The following is a 12,954-nucleotide window of genomic DNA, read 5'->3' as shown; positions in this document are numbered from 1 at the left end:
AACTATACTGTGAAGTTTATCCCTAATTTTATAATGGAAGTCACTGAGAGATCAGGAAATATGGAAATTTGCTGTAAAATTCTTTATCATAATACTTCAGCTCTCATAATGAGTATTTATATAAAAGAAAATAGTTTCCAGTTCCAAGATGGGTAATGAGGTTTCTATATTTTTTTAAAAAAATCATGAATAAAACAAAAAGTTGAAGTACTTTTTTCAGCTTTCATGAAAGCTGGAGGTATCTCTAACCCATGACTTAAAAATTGAATGAGAAAGAATAAATGACTTAGGAAGACTATCACACCTGAGAGCCTAAGGGTACCTACTTGATATTGATGAAAAGCAACTCGTTTGATCTGGAAAACTCTGGAATGGCTCAGGCACCAGTACCGTGGACTATAAGACTGAGCCGGGGACTATAAACAGGAGGATTGTTTGAACAGTCTGAGTAAAGAATAAGATTTCTGTGTTCTCACCTCACAGGAGATAGGAAATCCATTGTCTAATTAAACCAGAGGGATTCCAGACAGAGTAGAGTAAAGATAAGATACTAAAGATGGAAATTAGTTCATGTTGTGGCTCAGTAGTAACGAATCCGACTAGTATCCAAGAGGATGCAGGTTTGATCCCTGGCCTTGTTCAGTGGGTTAGGGATCTGGGATTGCTGTGAGCTGGGATGTAGGTTGCAGATGCGGCTATTGAGTTGCTGTGGTTTTGGCTATGGTTGTGGTGTAGGCTGGCAGCTGCAGCTTGATTTGACCCCTAGCCTAGGAACTTCCATATGCCACAGGTGCAGCCCCTAAAATGCAAAAAAAAAAAAAAAAAAAAAAGGCAAGTTTAAAGATGAGAACTTGAAGTTGTCATACTGAACGGTAGGAAGTCAACCTTTCTTCCCTGCTTGCCTCTAGACTTCTGGCTTCCATACGTAAATGTCCCAGACAGGATTGCGGGATTTTTCCTAGGGAAATTAAAATCTTCAGGTAAATAACCCAACAGGTCCTCATATTGGAAAACCTCCATAAAAATGCTGCCTGGCCACCATTCTGAGGTCTACCAGTTGACAACTCAACTTGAACACTTAGAGCTTATAATTAGTTTTTTCTGATTAATCTGTTAAACATGAGCAAAGATTGTTAGCTATCTTATGAAAGTTTAATAAAGACAAAAAAGGAAACGCAAAGGAAATAGACAATGCAGGGAATAAAAACACTTCAATAGAAATTTAAAATTTAGTAAAAGTATTGGAAGAAACAGTTGAGGGACCCTTCCAGGATATAGAAAGTGACAGAAGAAATGTCTTGTCAGACAACCTTATCATAGTCTTTTTTGAAAGGATGGAAATTCATTCAAGTGTCATAATAAAATAGAGACATTTCAGGCTTGAGAGTTTTAAGTTTGCTTCTTATGCACCTTTCTAGGAAGCCCCAAGAATATATAAACCAGGAAAGATAGAGGATCTATAAAATAAATGCTTCAGCATAGGAAAGAAGCAAAGAAAGTATTTGGATGATGACAAAGTAAATATCAAGTTGATAGCTGTGCATGGGCATAAAGAGGGATGCTCTGGGTGGGGGGTGGTGTAGGGGGAGGAAGTGGTAAGTAATGTAATAAATTTGACCACATAGAAGATTATATTGAGAGTGATTTTGTCAGAGCTCTTAAGGAGACGAGAAGACTTAGGTCTAAGTTCAAAGAAAACCAACCAAGTGAAAGCATGTGGTAAAGTTGACTTCAGGAAAACTAACAACTTATATAAAGAAAGAAATGTAATTACTGAACACTACTTGACCCAGAAGTGAAAAGTATTTATATAGTCATCATAATGAAAACATTTTGGTATAATTATGTTGGAAAGATGGGGGATAAAATGGGGAAATGAGAATAGAAAGTTAATACTGTCTAAAAATTGATAATGTTAAAGCAGTATAAATACATGGTTTTAAAACATGGAGGTAAATGTAAGACAATTAACAGCTAAAAGAATTCAAGCTGCTTACCTCCTCACTAAAAGACTACTTTTGTAATTATTTTTCTTTGTCATAAGCCTTCTAGTGCTGTTGACTAATTTATGTGTATGTATTACTTTGAAAAATAACTTTAAAACTAGGTATACATGGAGAATATCTCAGAAAGTTCATCACAGTGTTTTGTGTGATTAGCAGTTCAGATATGACTATAAACCAATAACTCATGGTGTCCTTTTAGGGACTGTCATATCAATCACACATACTAATTGAACTCGAACATGTTTGGTTAAATGTTACCTAGTTTTAGCCATTCAGCCATGTAGAAGGAATCAAATATTCCAGGTCGTGGCAGTAGCAGAGCAGGATGGTAATAAAGCACCATCAAGCTTCTGTATGAAAAAATAACTAAAAAAAAGTAAGTATTCAGATACTTGTCCTAGCATCCAAATAATTTTCTCACAGCTAGGAACCTTAAAAGCTGTTGAATTTACTAGACTCTTTGCACATAATTTTAATAGTACTGAAAAATTGGTTTCTAGGATTGAAGGCGACTGGAGAAGGAAAGATGACGAAGGCAAGCTAACTGTTCCCTAGAATAAATGATAGTTGAAAGTGAGCGAAGAGACAGATAGCTGTTAAGTTCCAGAACAGGCTAGAGAAAGAATGGTCCAATGTCGTATGGATGTAAAGATTACAAAACAGCTTTATAGTCCTTTTAATAGGTTATGTGTGACACCTAAGTTATGTTGGTATTGACCTTTATGGCTCTGGTGCAGCCGTTTAACGCCAAGGAGTTTTTCAAATTTAGCCATTTGGCCATTTCTTACCAGTTATGTGAAACATCTCCCAGTTGCATCATCCCTGAATCTAAGCTAATACATACATGAAGGATAGGAATCAAGAATGGGGTGTAGGGTAAGGTAAGATGAGGTGGCGATGTGGATCCCTTCTGACATGCACTGTATAATAGAATGATACATAAGTTTCATAGTTGCCCAACTCCAAAAGGGCCATCAGTCATTTTAAATAAGATGTCTGTTGGTTCCTTGAGAATTCACTTGTATCTTTACTGTTTTTTTTCTTAAGCATCTTTGCTCTTCTCCCTCCACTCTCACCCCGCTCCCCCAAAACAAATTACATTGGTCAAATGCATTTATTTTTAATTGTAAAGTAGATATATTTGCTATAATGAAATTTAAGTATGTTTTTTCCTTTGAAAACCTAAAGAATGAACAGCTGATTTTTGCATTTGGTTATGTTAACTTTGTTTGATGGGATATTAGTTTCAGAGTGGAGGAGAATTCACTATCTTTCTCTTTAATCCTGTATATTTTCTGTTTTTTTGTTTGTTTGTTTTTAGAGGAAGTCCACAAAGGAAGGGGCCACCTCATTTTAAGGAAGAACAGTGTGCTCCAGCATTAAATTTAGAGATGAGGAAAATACTGGATTTGCAGGCACCCATCATGAGGTATATAGTACCTTGGTTAAATTTAGAATTTTGTGATGACAAAATACAGTGTAGTTTGTTAATTGCATGACCAGTAAGAAAATCGATTTCTTTTCATTGAGGATCTTTTTTTTTTCAGTCCTAGAAATTCCTGATTGGTCCCTATAAAAAACATACAAATTTTACAGATGGTACATTATTATTCTTAGATTACTGTAATAAAGCCCATAATTTGGGTATACCAACTGCAATTTTATTTAGAAATTTATATTTTTGATAAGATCTAAAATTGTTTGAATAATACAGCATAGTAACATAGTCCAGTTGCTTAAAATAAGATACTGCTATGCATTTGTAAAAACAGGACTCTATTTATTGAAATAAACTTTGCAAATTCATTGCTGGGTCAAAAAAGCAAGATATGCTCTACAAAATGATGCTACGGTTTTTTCTTTGTTTTTAAAGGGAGCTGGTGGTGTTAGAGTATGTATTGTTCTGAAAGAATACATAAGAAAGTGGGGGTGAGAATTGAGTGGCTGGGTGGGGACAGATTTGGGAAAAAGACATTGTACTCTTATTAAGTATTGACCTATATCGATACAATATATGAATGTATTGAGCTGGGTAAGTATAATACTTATGTTTTTTAAATCTTCTCATTCACAGTTCTAATGAAAGGCTGCTTTCTATCATTTCTCCTATTGTATAACAGTACAGATGCTAGAACATATTAAATATAATCATATGTAGGTGGCTAGCTACTGTTTTGCCTTATTTAATTTCTTTTTCTACTTTAATTCTTCTCAGAAAGAATGTCTTTTTTATTGTTATTTGTTTAAATGTGATCAGGGCTAAAAAAGATTGAATTCAATTTACTCTTCATTTCAGATTTTATTTTAGCATAGAGTTTCTTTTCAAGAATGTAACTTGTGTAAGGAATTTTTAATGTCTGGATACCAAACTAGGTGGAACTGTACAGGGTGGCTTTCTACTGCCACCTAGTGGCAAAAACTATAGAGTTCATGGAAATGGAATGGAAAAAGAGCCTTAAAAAAATCCTGCTGTCTTGTACAACTTTAACTTGTCAGGTGCTAGTTTCTAACGTACAAATTTAGGTGACTGGAAATCTCTAATTTTTCTTTCGAAACTTAAGTAAAATAATGGCATTTCAGAGCAGTGTTATTATTAGCACCTATAACACATACCTCCTGGAAATTGGAGAATTCCTATATAATTTTAAGTTGAGTGAGGAAACATGAAACTTAGGCTTTTGGAGTTCCTGTCATGGCGCAGTGGAAATGAATCTGACTAGGAACCATGAGGTTGCGGGTTCAATCCTTGGACTTGCTCAGTGGGTTAAGGATAACGAGTTGCCGAGAGCTGTGGTGTAGATTGCAGACGAGGTTCAGATCCTGAGTTGCTGTGGCTGTGGCGTAGGCCGGCAGCTACAGCTCCGATTAGACCCCTAGCCTGGGAACCTCCATATGCCACAGAAGCGGTCCTAGAAATGGCAAAAAGACAAAAAAAGAAACAACAAAAAAAACCCCAAACAGAAAAAACTTATTCTATTTCTAACTAATATCATGTAATAAATACTACAATTTATTCTGAATCTTCCTTCATCTCAGGCACTTAGAAAGCTCCATGTAGTATATATGGTATTTAATATTAATTAGATAGTGAACATATTTATACATTTGAGTATTGGTCATTATGAGTAATATAGATCCTATTATTTTACTTCTATGATCCTAAATTAAACAGTGACAGCAATAACAGATACCTCTGGGATACCAGAAAGCTGTTAGAAAACCCATAGAAGTCAGTGTTTGGAGAGGCTCTCTTAGGGCATAACTCAGAGTACATATATTTATGGTATATGTGCATATATTTTATGTGTACTTACACCTTGGGGTGATTTTCAGAATACTTAAAAACCAGTATAGGCATGTAAAAGACATAGGATATCAAATACTGCTACAAGGTACTTATATCCCTCAGATGCCAAGAATTAATTGTTTAGTTTTTTGGGTTTTTGTTTCCCCCCTTTTTGGCCACCTCGCAGCATAAGGAGTTCCCAGGCGAGGGGAACTGATCTGAGGCACAGTTTGGATCTAAGCTGCATCTGTGACAATGCCGGATCCTTAGCACATTGTGCCAGGCAGGGACTGAACCTGTGTCCCAGCTCTTCCGAGATGCGGACAGTCCCTTTGCTCCAATCCTTCAGTTCTTAAATCTTAAGTGAGAATGGGAATCAGTGATAGGGCAGGCACTTGGGTGACTTGGAACAAGACCTGTTTACTGAATTTTATGGAAATATTCAGTACTTTAACATCTGACATCAGCCTTTGTTTTAATGAGTTTGTTCATTTTCAATTAAATAAGGTGTGTGTGTATATATACACATATATACACACAGATAAATCTTTTTGATAGATTTTTTTATCATGTTTGTCACAATTATTTTAATTGTTAATTCTAACATTAGGATTGTCTGTGAGTCTCTTTACATTGATGAAATTTTCTCTTGACTCTGGGTTACATTTTCTTGTTTATTCAAATGTCTGGTCATTCTTTGTGATAGCACTATGGATGGTAATGCAGAGATTCTGAATTATTTTAACTTTGTGAGGAGTGTTAAGTTTTGCTTAGCAGGCAGTTAAATTACTGGAAAGTAATCTTGGTCTTATTCCTATCCATCATATACAGTTAATGTTCTAGGGAGATGAGAGCAGGGGAGAGGAAGAATGTAGTTTGAAAAAAAACCCAGACTGGAGTTCCTGTCATGGCGCAGTGCAAATGAATCCAACTAGGAACCATGAGGTTGCGGGTTCCATCCCTGGCCTCGCTCGGTGGGTTAAGGATCCGGCGTTGCTGTGAGCTGTGGTGTAGGTTGCAGACACTGCTTGGATCTGGCGTTGCTGTGGCTCTGGCGTAGGCTGGCAGCAATAGCTCTGATTACATCTCTAGCCTGGGAACCTCCATATGCTGCGGGTGAGGCCCTAAAAAGAGACAAAAGACAAAAAAAAAAAAAAAAAAAAAGAAAAAACCTAGACTGATTCCTGCTGAATGAAAATCACTGGTAAACCAATGACTACTCCACTAAATCACCTCTCTTGACATGTAGTAGCACGTCTAAAACATAAAGTTTTTATATTCTAGCCACCATATGCTGCACATAAATTTTATCACTAAAGTATAAATTTGAAATAAAAGAATATATTTTAAAAGATGAACATTCTATAAACTGGGGATTTTATTTTAATTTATTTTATTTTTGTCTTTTTCTAGGGCCGCACCTGCGGCATATGGAGGTTCCCACATTAGGGGTATAATCGGAGGCAGAGCTACAGCAATGCCAGATCCAAGCTGCGTCTGCAACCTACACCACAGCACACTGCAAATGCAGGATCCTTAACCCACTGAGCAAGGCCAGGGATGAACCTGCAACCTCATGGTTCTTAGTTGGATTTGTTAACCACTGAGCCACGACGGGAACTCTTTTTTTTTTTTTTTTTTTTTTTTTTTTGCTTTTCTAGGGCCGCACCCACGGCATATGGAGGTTCCAGGCTAGGGGTCTAATTGGAGCTGTAGTCGACGGCCTATGCCAGAGCCACAGCAACACAGGATCCGAGCTGCATCTGCAACCTACACCACAGCTCACGGCAATGCCGGATCGTTAACCCACTGAGCAAGGCCAGGGATCGAACCCGAAACCTCATGGTTCCTAGTTGGACTCGTTAACCACAAAGGGGACTCCGGGATTTTAATTGACTGCAGTGCTCTGAAGTTCAAGAGATGGAGCTGAGTAAGAGGACATATTATTCTAATCTTTTTCAGTGTTTTTGTAGTTGGCAAGAAAATACAGTAAATTCTTGATTATATGAAATATATGGGGGAGTTAGTCACTGAACTCAACTTTCCAAAGAATTGAAAGGTTAAAGAGAATATTAAAAATGTTCTTTTCATCATTATAGATTAAAATATTTCTGAAAAAACTCAATTTCTTAAGTGTGAAAGGAAATTTAATACTATATATTATAGAGAAAACATTTTTCATTCTTATACTTAAATTTTTATAGCATTTGATATTCATTCATACTTTTTAAAATCTATTTATTTATTTATTATTGTACACAGTATGTGGATGTTCCCAGACTAGGGGTCAAATCAGAGCTGTAGCTGCTGGCCTACACCACAGCCATAGTAACGTGGGATCTGAACCGCATCTGTGACCTACATACACACAGCTCACAGCAATGCTGGATCCTTAACCACTGAGCAAGGCCAGGGATCAAACCTGCGTCCTCGTGGATGCTAGTCAGATTTGTTTCTACTGAGTCAGGATCGGAACTCCCCCTTTGGCTTTCTTGATATCAGTTTCCTCTGGTTCTCTTTTCTTTCTCTCTGCCAGTATTTTTGCAGCCTTTCTTAGGGATTCCCCTTTCCTCCTGCCCTTCTCTTCTTTCCTTCCTCGCATAGACATTTGGTGCCAAATGTAACTCACACTGCCCTAGGGGCTTGGCATTATAGGAGTAAGCAAGTTAGGCATTTATTGCCATTAAGTATGTAATTGTTAAATCTCTTTGCAAATATCAGTAATTGCTGAGATCATGCTACACAATTGCTTTTAAATACTTAGCCAACTGAGAGGTTTTCTGAAGGGAGAATCTATATTTTATTTACTTTTGAATTTTCAACACAGCGTAGTACCTGTCATAGAGCCCAGACTTAATAAATATTTGTTGAATTAATGCACAGTGTGAGACAGTGATACTCAAGAAATAGGAGGTCTAGAACTATGCTCTCCACTGCAGTAGCCCCTAGTCAAACGAAGTGATTTTTTTGTCTTTTTTTTTTTTTTTTTTTTTTAAGGGATCATACCTGTGGCATATGGAAGTTCCCAATCTAGGGGTCACATTGAAGCTACAGCTGCTGGGCTACGCCACAGTCACCAGCAATGCCTGGATCTGAGCTGCATCTGCAGTCTACACCGCAGCTCACAGTAATCCCAGATCCTTAACTCACTGAGCAAGGCCAGGGATCAAAACGGCATCCTCATGGATACTAGTAGGGTTCGTTACCACTGAGCCACGACAGAATTCCCTCAAATAAAGTGATTTAAATGTGAATTATAATTAAAAGTAAACAAAATTGTAAATTTAGTTGTTCTGTCACACTAGCAATATTTCAAGTGTACAGTCAGCACATGTGGCTAGTGGCTACCATGTTGGGTATTATAAAGAGAGAACATTTCCATCACTGGTGACAGTTCTATTGGACAGAGCTGCAGGGTTGTTACCTCTGTACTCTATGGCTCCAGATTGTCATCCTATCATTAATGCTTTTTATGGTTTCTCTGCCTCTCTTCCTTTCTTGTCTGCTGTCATTTATTCCATCTTTCTCATTTGCTGTTTCAGTATTTCTAGTTTTTAAGTCAGTTCATCAAGTGTGTGACTACAGCAACTCATGGTCTTTCATTTCATTCAGAATTTCTGATTCTAGATTAAGTTAAATGTAATTAAAGCTACTATAGCTAAATAGTTGATGAATGGCAGCTTTATAAGTGATTTCACGATCTTTGGATATTTTCCAGAGCAATTATCTTCATATTCTTTGCTTTCCCAGTAAGTATGCTTTCTTAGAAGGTAATTCTGAATTGCTTATTTCCCTACAGTTTGCAGTCTGTGCTGGAAGATCTCCTGGTTGCTACTTCTGATGGACTTCTTCATCTTATTCACTGGGAAGGAATGACAAATGGAAGGAAAGCTATTAATCTTTGTACAGTACCCTTTTCAGTAGACCTGCAGTCTTCTAGAGGTAGTTATACTTTTTGCCTGAGAAAGAACCAAATGTTTAATACTCGGTATAATCTAGTTAGATATTTTCTATGGATGAACATGGGTTTTTCTACTTTGGAATTAAGAAGGGAGGAAGGACAGAGGGAGAGAGGGAGAGAAAGAGTGTGCCTGTATCAGTAGGAAGGAGTAGTTTCATTGTTTAGCATTGTTAGGTCATTATTTTTGCCCTTTTAACTGTTGTTTGAAGGTTTGCAAGCCGAAACCTGAGAGAATTATTTACTATGTTTATATTCATATTTCATGTACTTATTTTTTCATCAGCAGGTTCATTCTTGGGCTTTGCAGATGTGCACATTAGAGACATGGAATACTGTGCCACACTCGATGGGTTTGCTGTTGTGTTTAATGATGGTAAAGTTGGATTTATTACACCAGTGTCAAGTAGATTTACTGCAGAGGTATGACTTTGTTACTTTGAATGTTTATTGTTAAATTCTGCATTTATTAATTTTAGCCTTTATTAAATGTCACCTCCATTTTCCTTATTTAAGATTTTAGGGGTTATTAATTTTTAATCAAAACTCTACGTATAAATAGTGTAAGTAGACAAAGAATTCTATTGACATGTTGATGAATTATAATAGTTCCTTTTCTCCTGCCTGCTCTCTTCTTGCCCAGTTTTCATTCTTAGAAGCAACTACTTTTATTTCTTTACTGATTATCTTGGCTGTTTATCTCTACTACTATGAATTAGTTTCCTGTAATTTTTAGTTTTTAGGCTGTATTAATTGATTTCCCATTGTGAAAAATGACCGTTTACTTTCTTCTTCCCTGTTCCCACCACCTCTGTAAGTTCTTCCTATCTTCCCAATATAGTTATTGTGATTTTGATTAGATTACTGTTCATTGTTTATATTGTTATTGCTTTGTAAACCTTATTAGTATCTGAGCCATGTAATTTGTATAATTATTTTTCCTTTCCTGCAGATTTTCCTTCCTACTAGAATCATTCGTTGTTTGTTCTTTACATTTGCTTAGTTTTTATGTACTTATTACTAACTCAGGCTCAAACTGTGCACTGGTTATATAAATATCTTCTCAGTTCTTTCAAACACAGTAAGTGTTCTATCCATTTCATCTTGAAAAAATTTCTCTTGGAGCCTTCTTCTGGCCTGCTCCAAACTATACTGATTATTCACAACGCATACATTGAATTTGGGCATTTGGTTTGGTTGTATTTTGGGCTGTCCATCATCATCATCTTGTGGTTTCCCTTTATTTTATTTGTATGAGATCCTTTCAAGAGTTAATGGTTAATTAATACTTGATTAGATATTATATAAATTTAGTTGTTGTGGCAGAGATTCAAAATAAAAATTTGGATTCACCGAAAGCTCTTATGAGTTTTGGTGGATTTGATTGACTGTGATCTTCATCAAAGTGTGAAATAACTGTGTTTTTTTCCTTTCTTCCTCACACTGTATTCATTGTTTGTTAGAATAGAATCCTGCAGTCTTTTCTCAAGAAAATATACCTGGCTGACCCAGTATTCTGGGATTTGAGTTATAGGAGAGTTAGATTAGAGGGTCCAATTTCCCTCTAATATAAACTCCCTTGTAGCCGTGTTTTCACTGTGGTCTGGAGACCACTGAGATGTTTGTTTTTCTCCAAAGAAAAATCTCCAGTTTTCTGGTAGAGTGGAGATAGGGTCTATCTTAGCTGCTCTGACTGGGGAGTTGCCCTTGGCAGAACCAGCTGCGCTTACACAGGTTTTGAACCAGTTCTCCTGCTTTTAATTTAGCTTTTGAGAGATTTAAATTCCATAGCCTTTTGTGACCCTACAGTGTAAATTGGCTGTTCAGATATCTTTACAACTAGTTAAGGATTCTGCTCATCTTCCAGAAATTTCCGACACTACCTCATATTCTTCCATTCTTTGTCTTTGCCAATTTATGCATTTTGAAAAAAAAATTCTGTAGTTAAAGTCAAGGTTTTAAGAATCAGAGAAGCTAAATATTCATGTTCAGTCTGGTCTCTTTAAGTGGAAAGGATTTTTAAGTTTTTAAGGGCATATTTTTCTATATGGTATTAGCTTTTTCTTGTCTGACTTATTTCACTTAGCATAATGCCCCTTAAGGTCCATCCTTTGTTGCAAAAGGCCAGATTTCATTCTTTGGAATGACAGAATAATATAGTTGTCTCTTGAAGAACATGGATTTGAACTGCGCAGGTCCACTCCTACCTGGGTTTTTTTCAGTAAATACATCTACATTACTCCATGATCTGTGATTGGTTGACCCCACAGTTGCAGAACCAAGGATATGGAAGGCCAACTGTAAATTTATATGTGAATTTTTGACTGTGGTGAGGGACATATGTGCTCCTAATAACTCCCATGTTGTTCACTGGTCAACTCTATAACAATGTATATCCATCAGTGGACATGTGATATTTCCCTAACTCGGCTATTGTAAATAACACTGCAATGAACATGGGGTAACAGATGTCTTTTCAAGTTAATGTTTGCTTTTTTCTTTCCTTTATTTATTTATTTGTTTATTTATTTTTAAATATCAAGAAGTAGAATTGCTAGATCATAAGGTAGTTTCTATTTTCACTTTTTTTAGGAACTTCAACACTGTTTTCTATAGTGGCTGCACTAGTTTATATTCCTGTCGGCAGTGCTCAAGGGTTCTCTTTTCTCCCGTCTTCTTGCCAACATTTGTTATTTCTTGTGTTTTTGATAATAGCCATTCTGACAGGTGTGAGGTGATATCTCATTGTGGTTTTGACTTGCATTTCCCTGGTGTTTAGGGACATTGAACATCATTTCTGGTACCTTTTGGTTGGCCATCTCAGTGTCTTCTTTACAGTAATGTTTATTCAGATCATCTGCCTTTTTTTTTTTTTTTTTTCTTTTTAGGCTGCCCATAGTATTTGGAGTTCCCAGGCCAGGGATCAGATCTAAGCTGCAGCTGTGCCAACACTGATCCTTAACCAACCGTGCTGGGCCTGGGCTTTGAACCTGTGTGCCAGCACTCCCTAGAAGCCGCCGATCCTGTTGCACCACAGCAGGAGCTCCCATCTGTCAATGTTTTAATTAGTTTTGTTTTTTTTTCTATTAAGTGTATGAGTTCTTCATATATTTTGGATATAACCTGTTACCAGATGTATGATTTGCAAATATTTTCTCTCATTCAAGAGGTTTCCTTTTCATTTTATTGATGTATATTTGGGATTTAAATGTTTTTTTTAACAAAAACAAAAATATTAGAGTTAAAAAGGGATTGGCTCATTTCTGAGTATCAGCTTTTATTAGTATTTAGTTAAATTTTCCAGTAGATTAAGGATTTAAAAAATAATGAAAAGTAGATGGACATGAGTAAGTTATAAGTAGAAAATATAAATTACAAGAAGACAGTACATATGTATTACTAATAATTGGGGAATACACTAGTGGTATATTTATATTAGACATTATGTAAGTGCTTTATAAAAAGCCTCTTTGGCACTATTTAATACATTTAGCAGATATATTAAAGTATGTCAGATTATGCCAATCCTGCTCAGAACCCTTCATTAGGACTAGGTATTTAGGACAAACCCTGCTGAGGACAACTAGAAAAGTTGGAGAAAAAAATATATTTTGAATGTGCTTGAAGACTTTGGAGAGCTAACAAGACAGTAAAAAAATTACCAGGTTAGGGGAGGCCAGAGGCCCAGTGAGCTGAAAAAAAAA

General features: G+C 36.4%; 1 protein-coding gene across 5 annotated transcripts in view; it reads left to right on the top strand.

The window, feature by feature from the left end:
- RIC1 (RIC1 homolog, RAB6A GEF complex partner 1) overlaps positions 1-12,954 on the top strand; it is a 112,637-nt gene that overhangs the window by 57,361 nt on the left and 42,322 nt on the right. For 3 of the 5 annotated variants that reach the window (XM_001924914.6, XM_021063974.1, XM_013993584.2), the window contains exons 4-6: positions 3,328-3,435; positions 9,092-9,234; positions 9,537-9,673. In XM_001924914.6, coding sequence (XP_001924949.4) covers positions 3,328-3,435; positions 9,092-9,234; positions 9,537-9,673 — 388 coding nt within the window. The remainder of the gene's footprint in view (positions 1-3,327; positions 3,436-9,091; positions 9,235-9,536; positions 9,674-12,954) is intronic. The other 2 variants (XM_013993583.2, XM_013993585.2) reach the window with 2 other exon arrangements.

The sequence above is a fragment of the Sus scrofa genome, chromosome 1 (genome assembly GCF_000003025.6).
Source record: "Sus scrofa isolate TJ Tabasco breed Duroc chromosome 1, Sscrofa11.1, whole genome shotgun sequence".
Lineage (NCBI taxonomy): Eukaryota > Metazoa > Chordata > Mammalia > Artiodactyla > Suidae > Sus > Sus scrofa.
The sequence above is the reverse complement of the archived record's forward strand: the minus strand, read 5'-3'. Positions and strand labels throughout refer to the sequence as shown.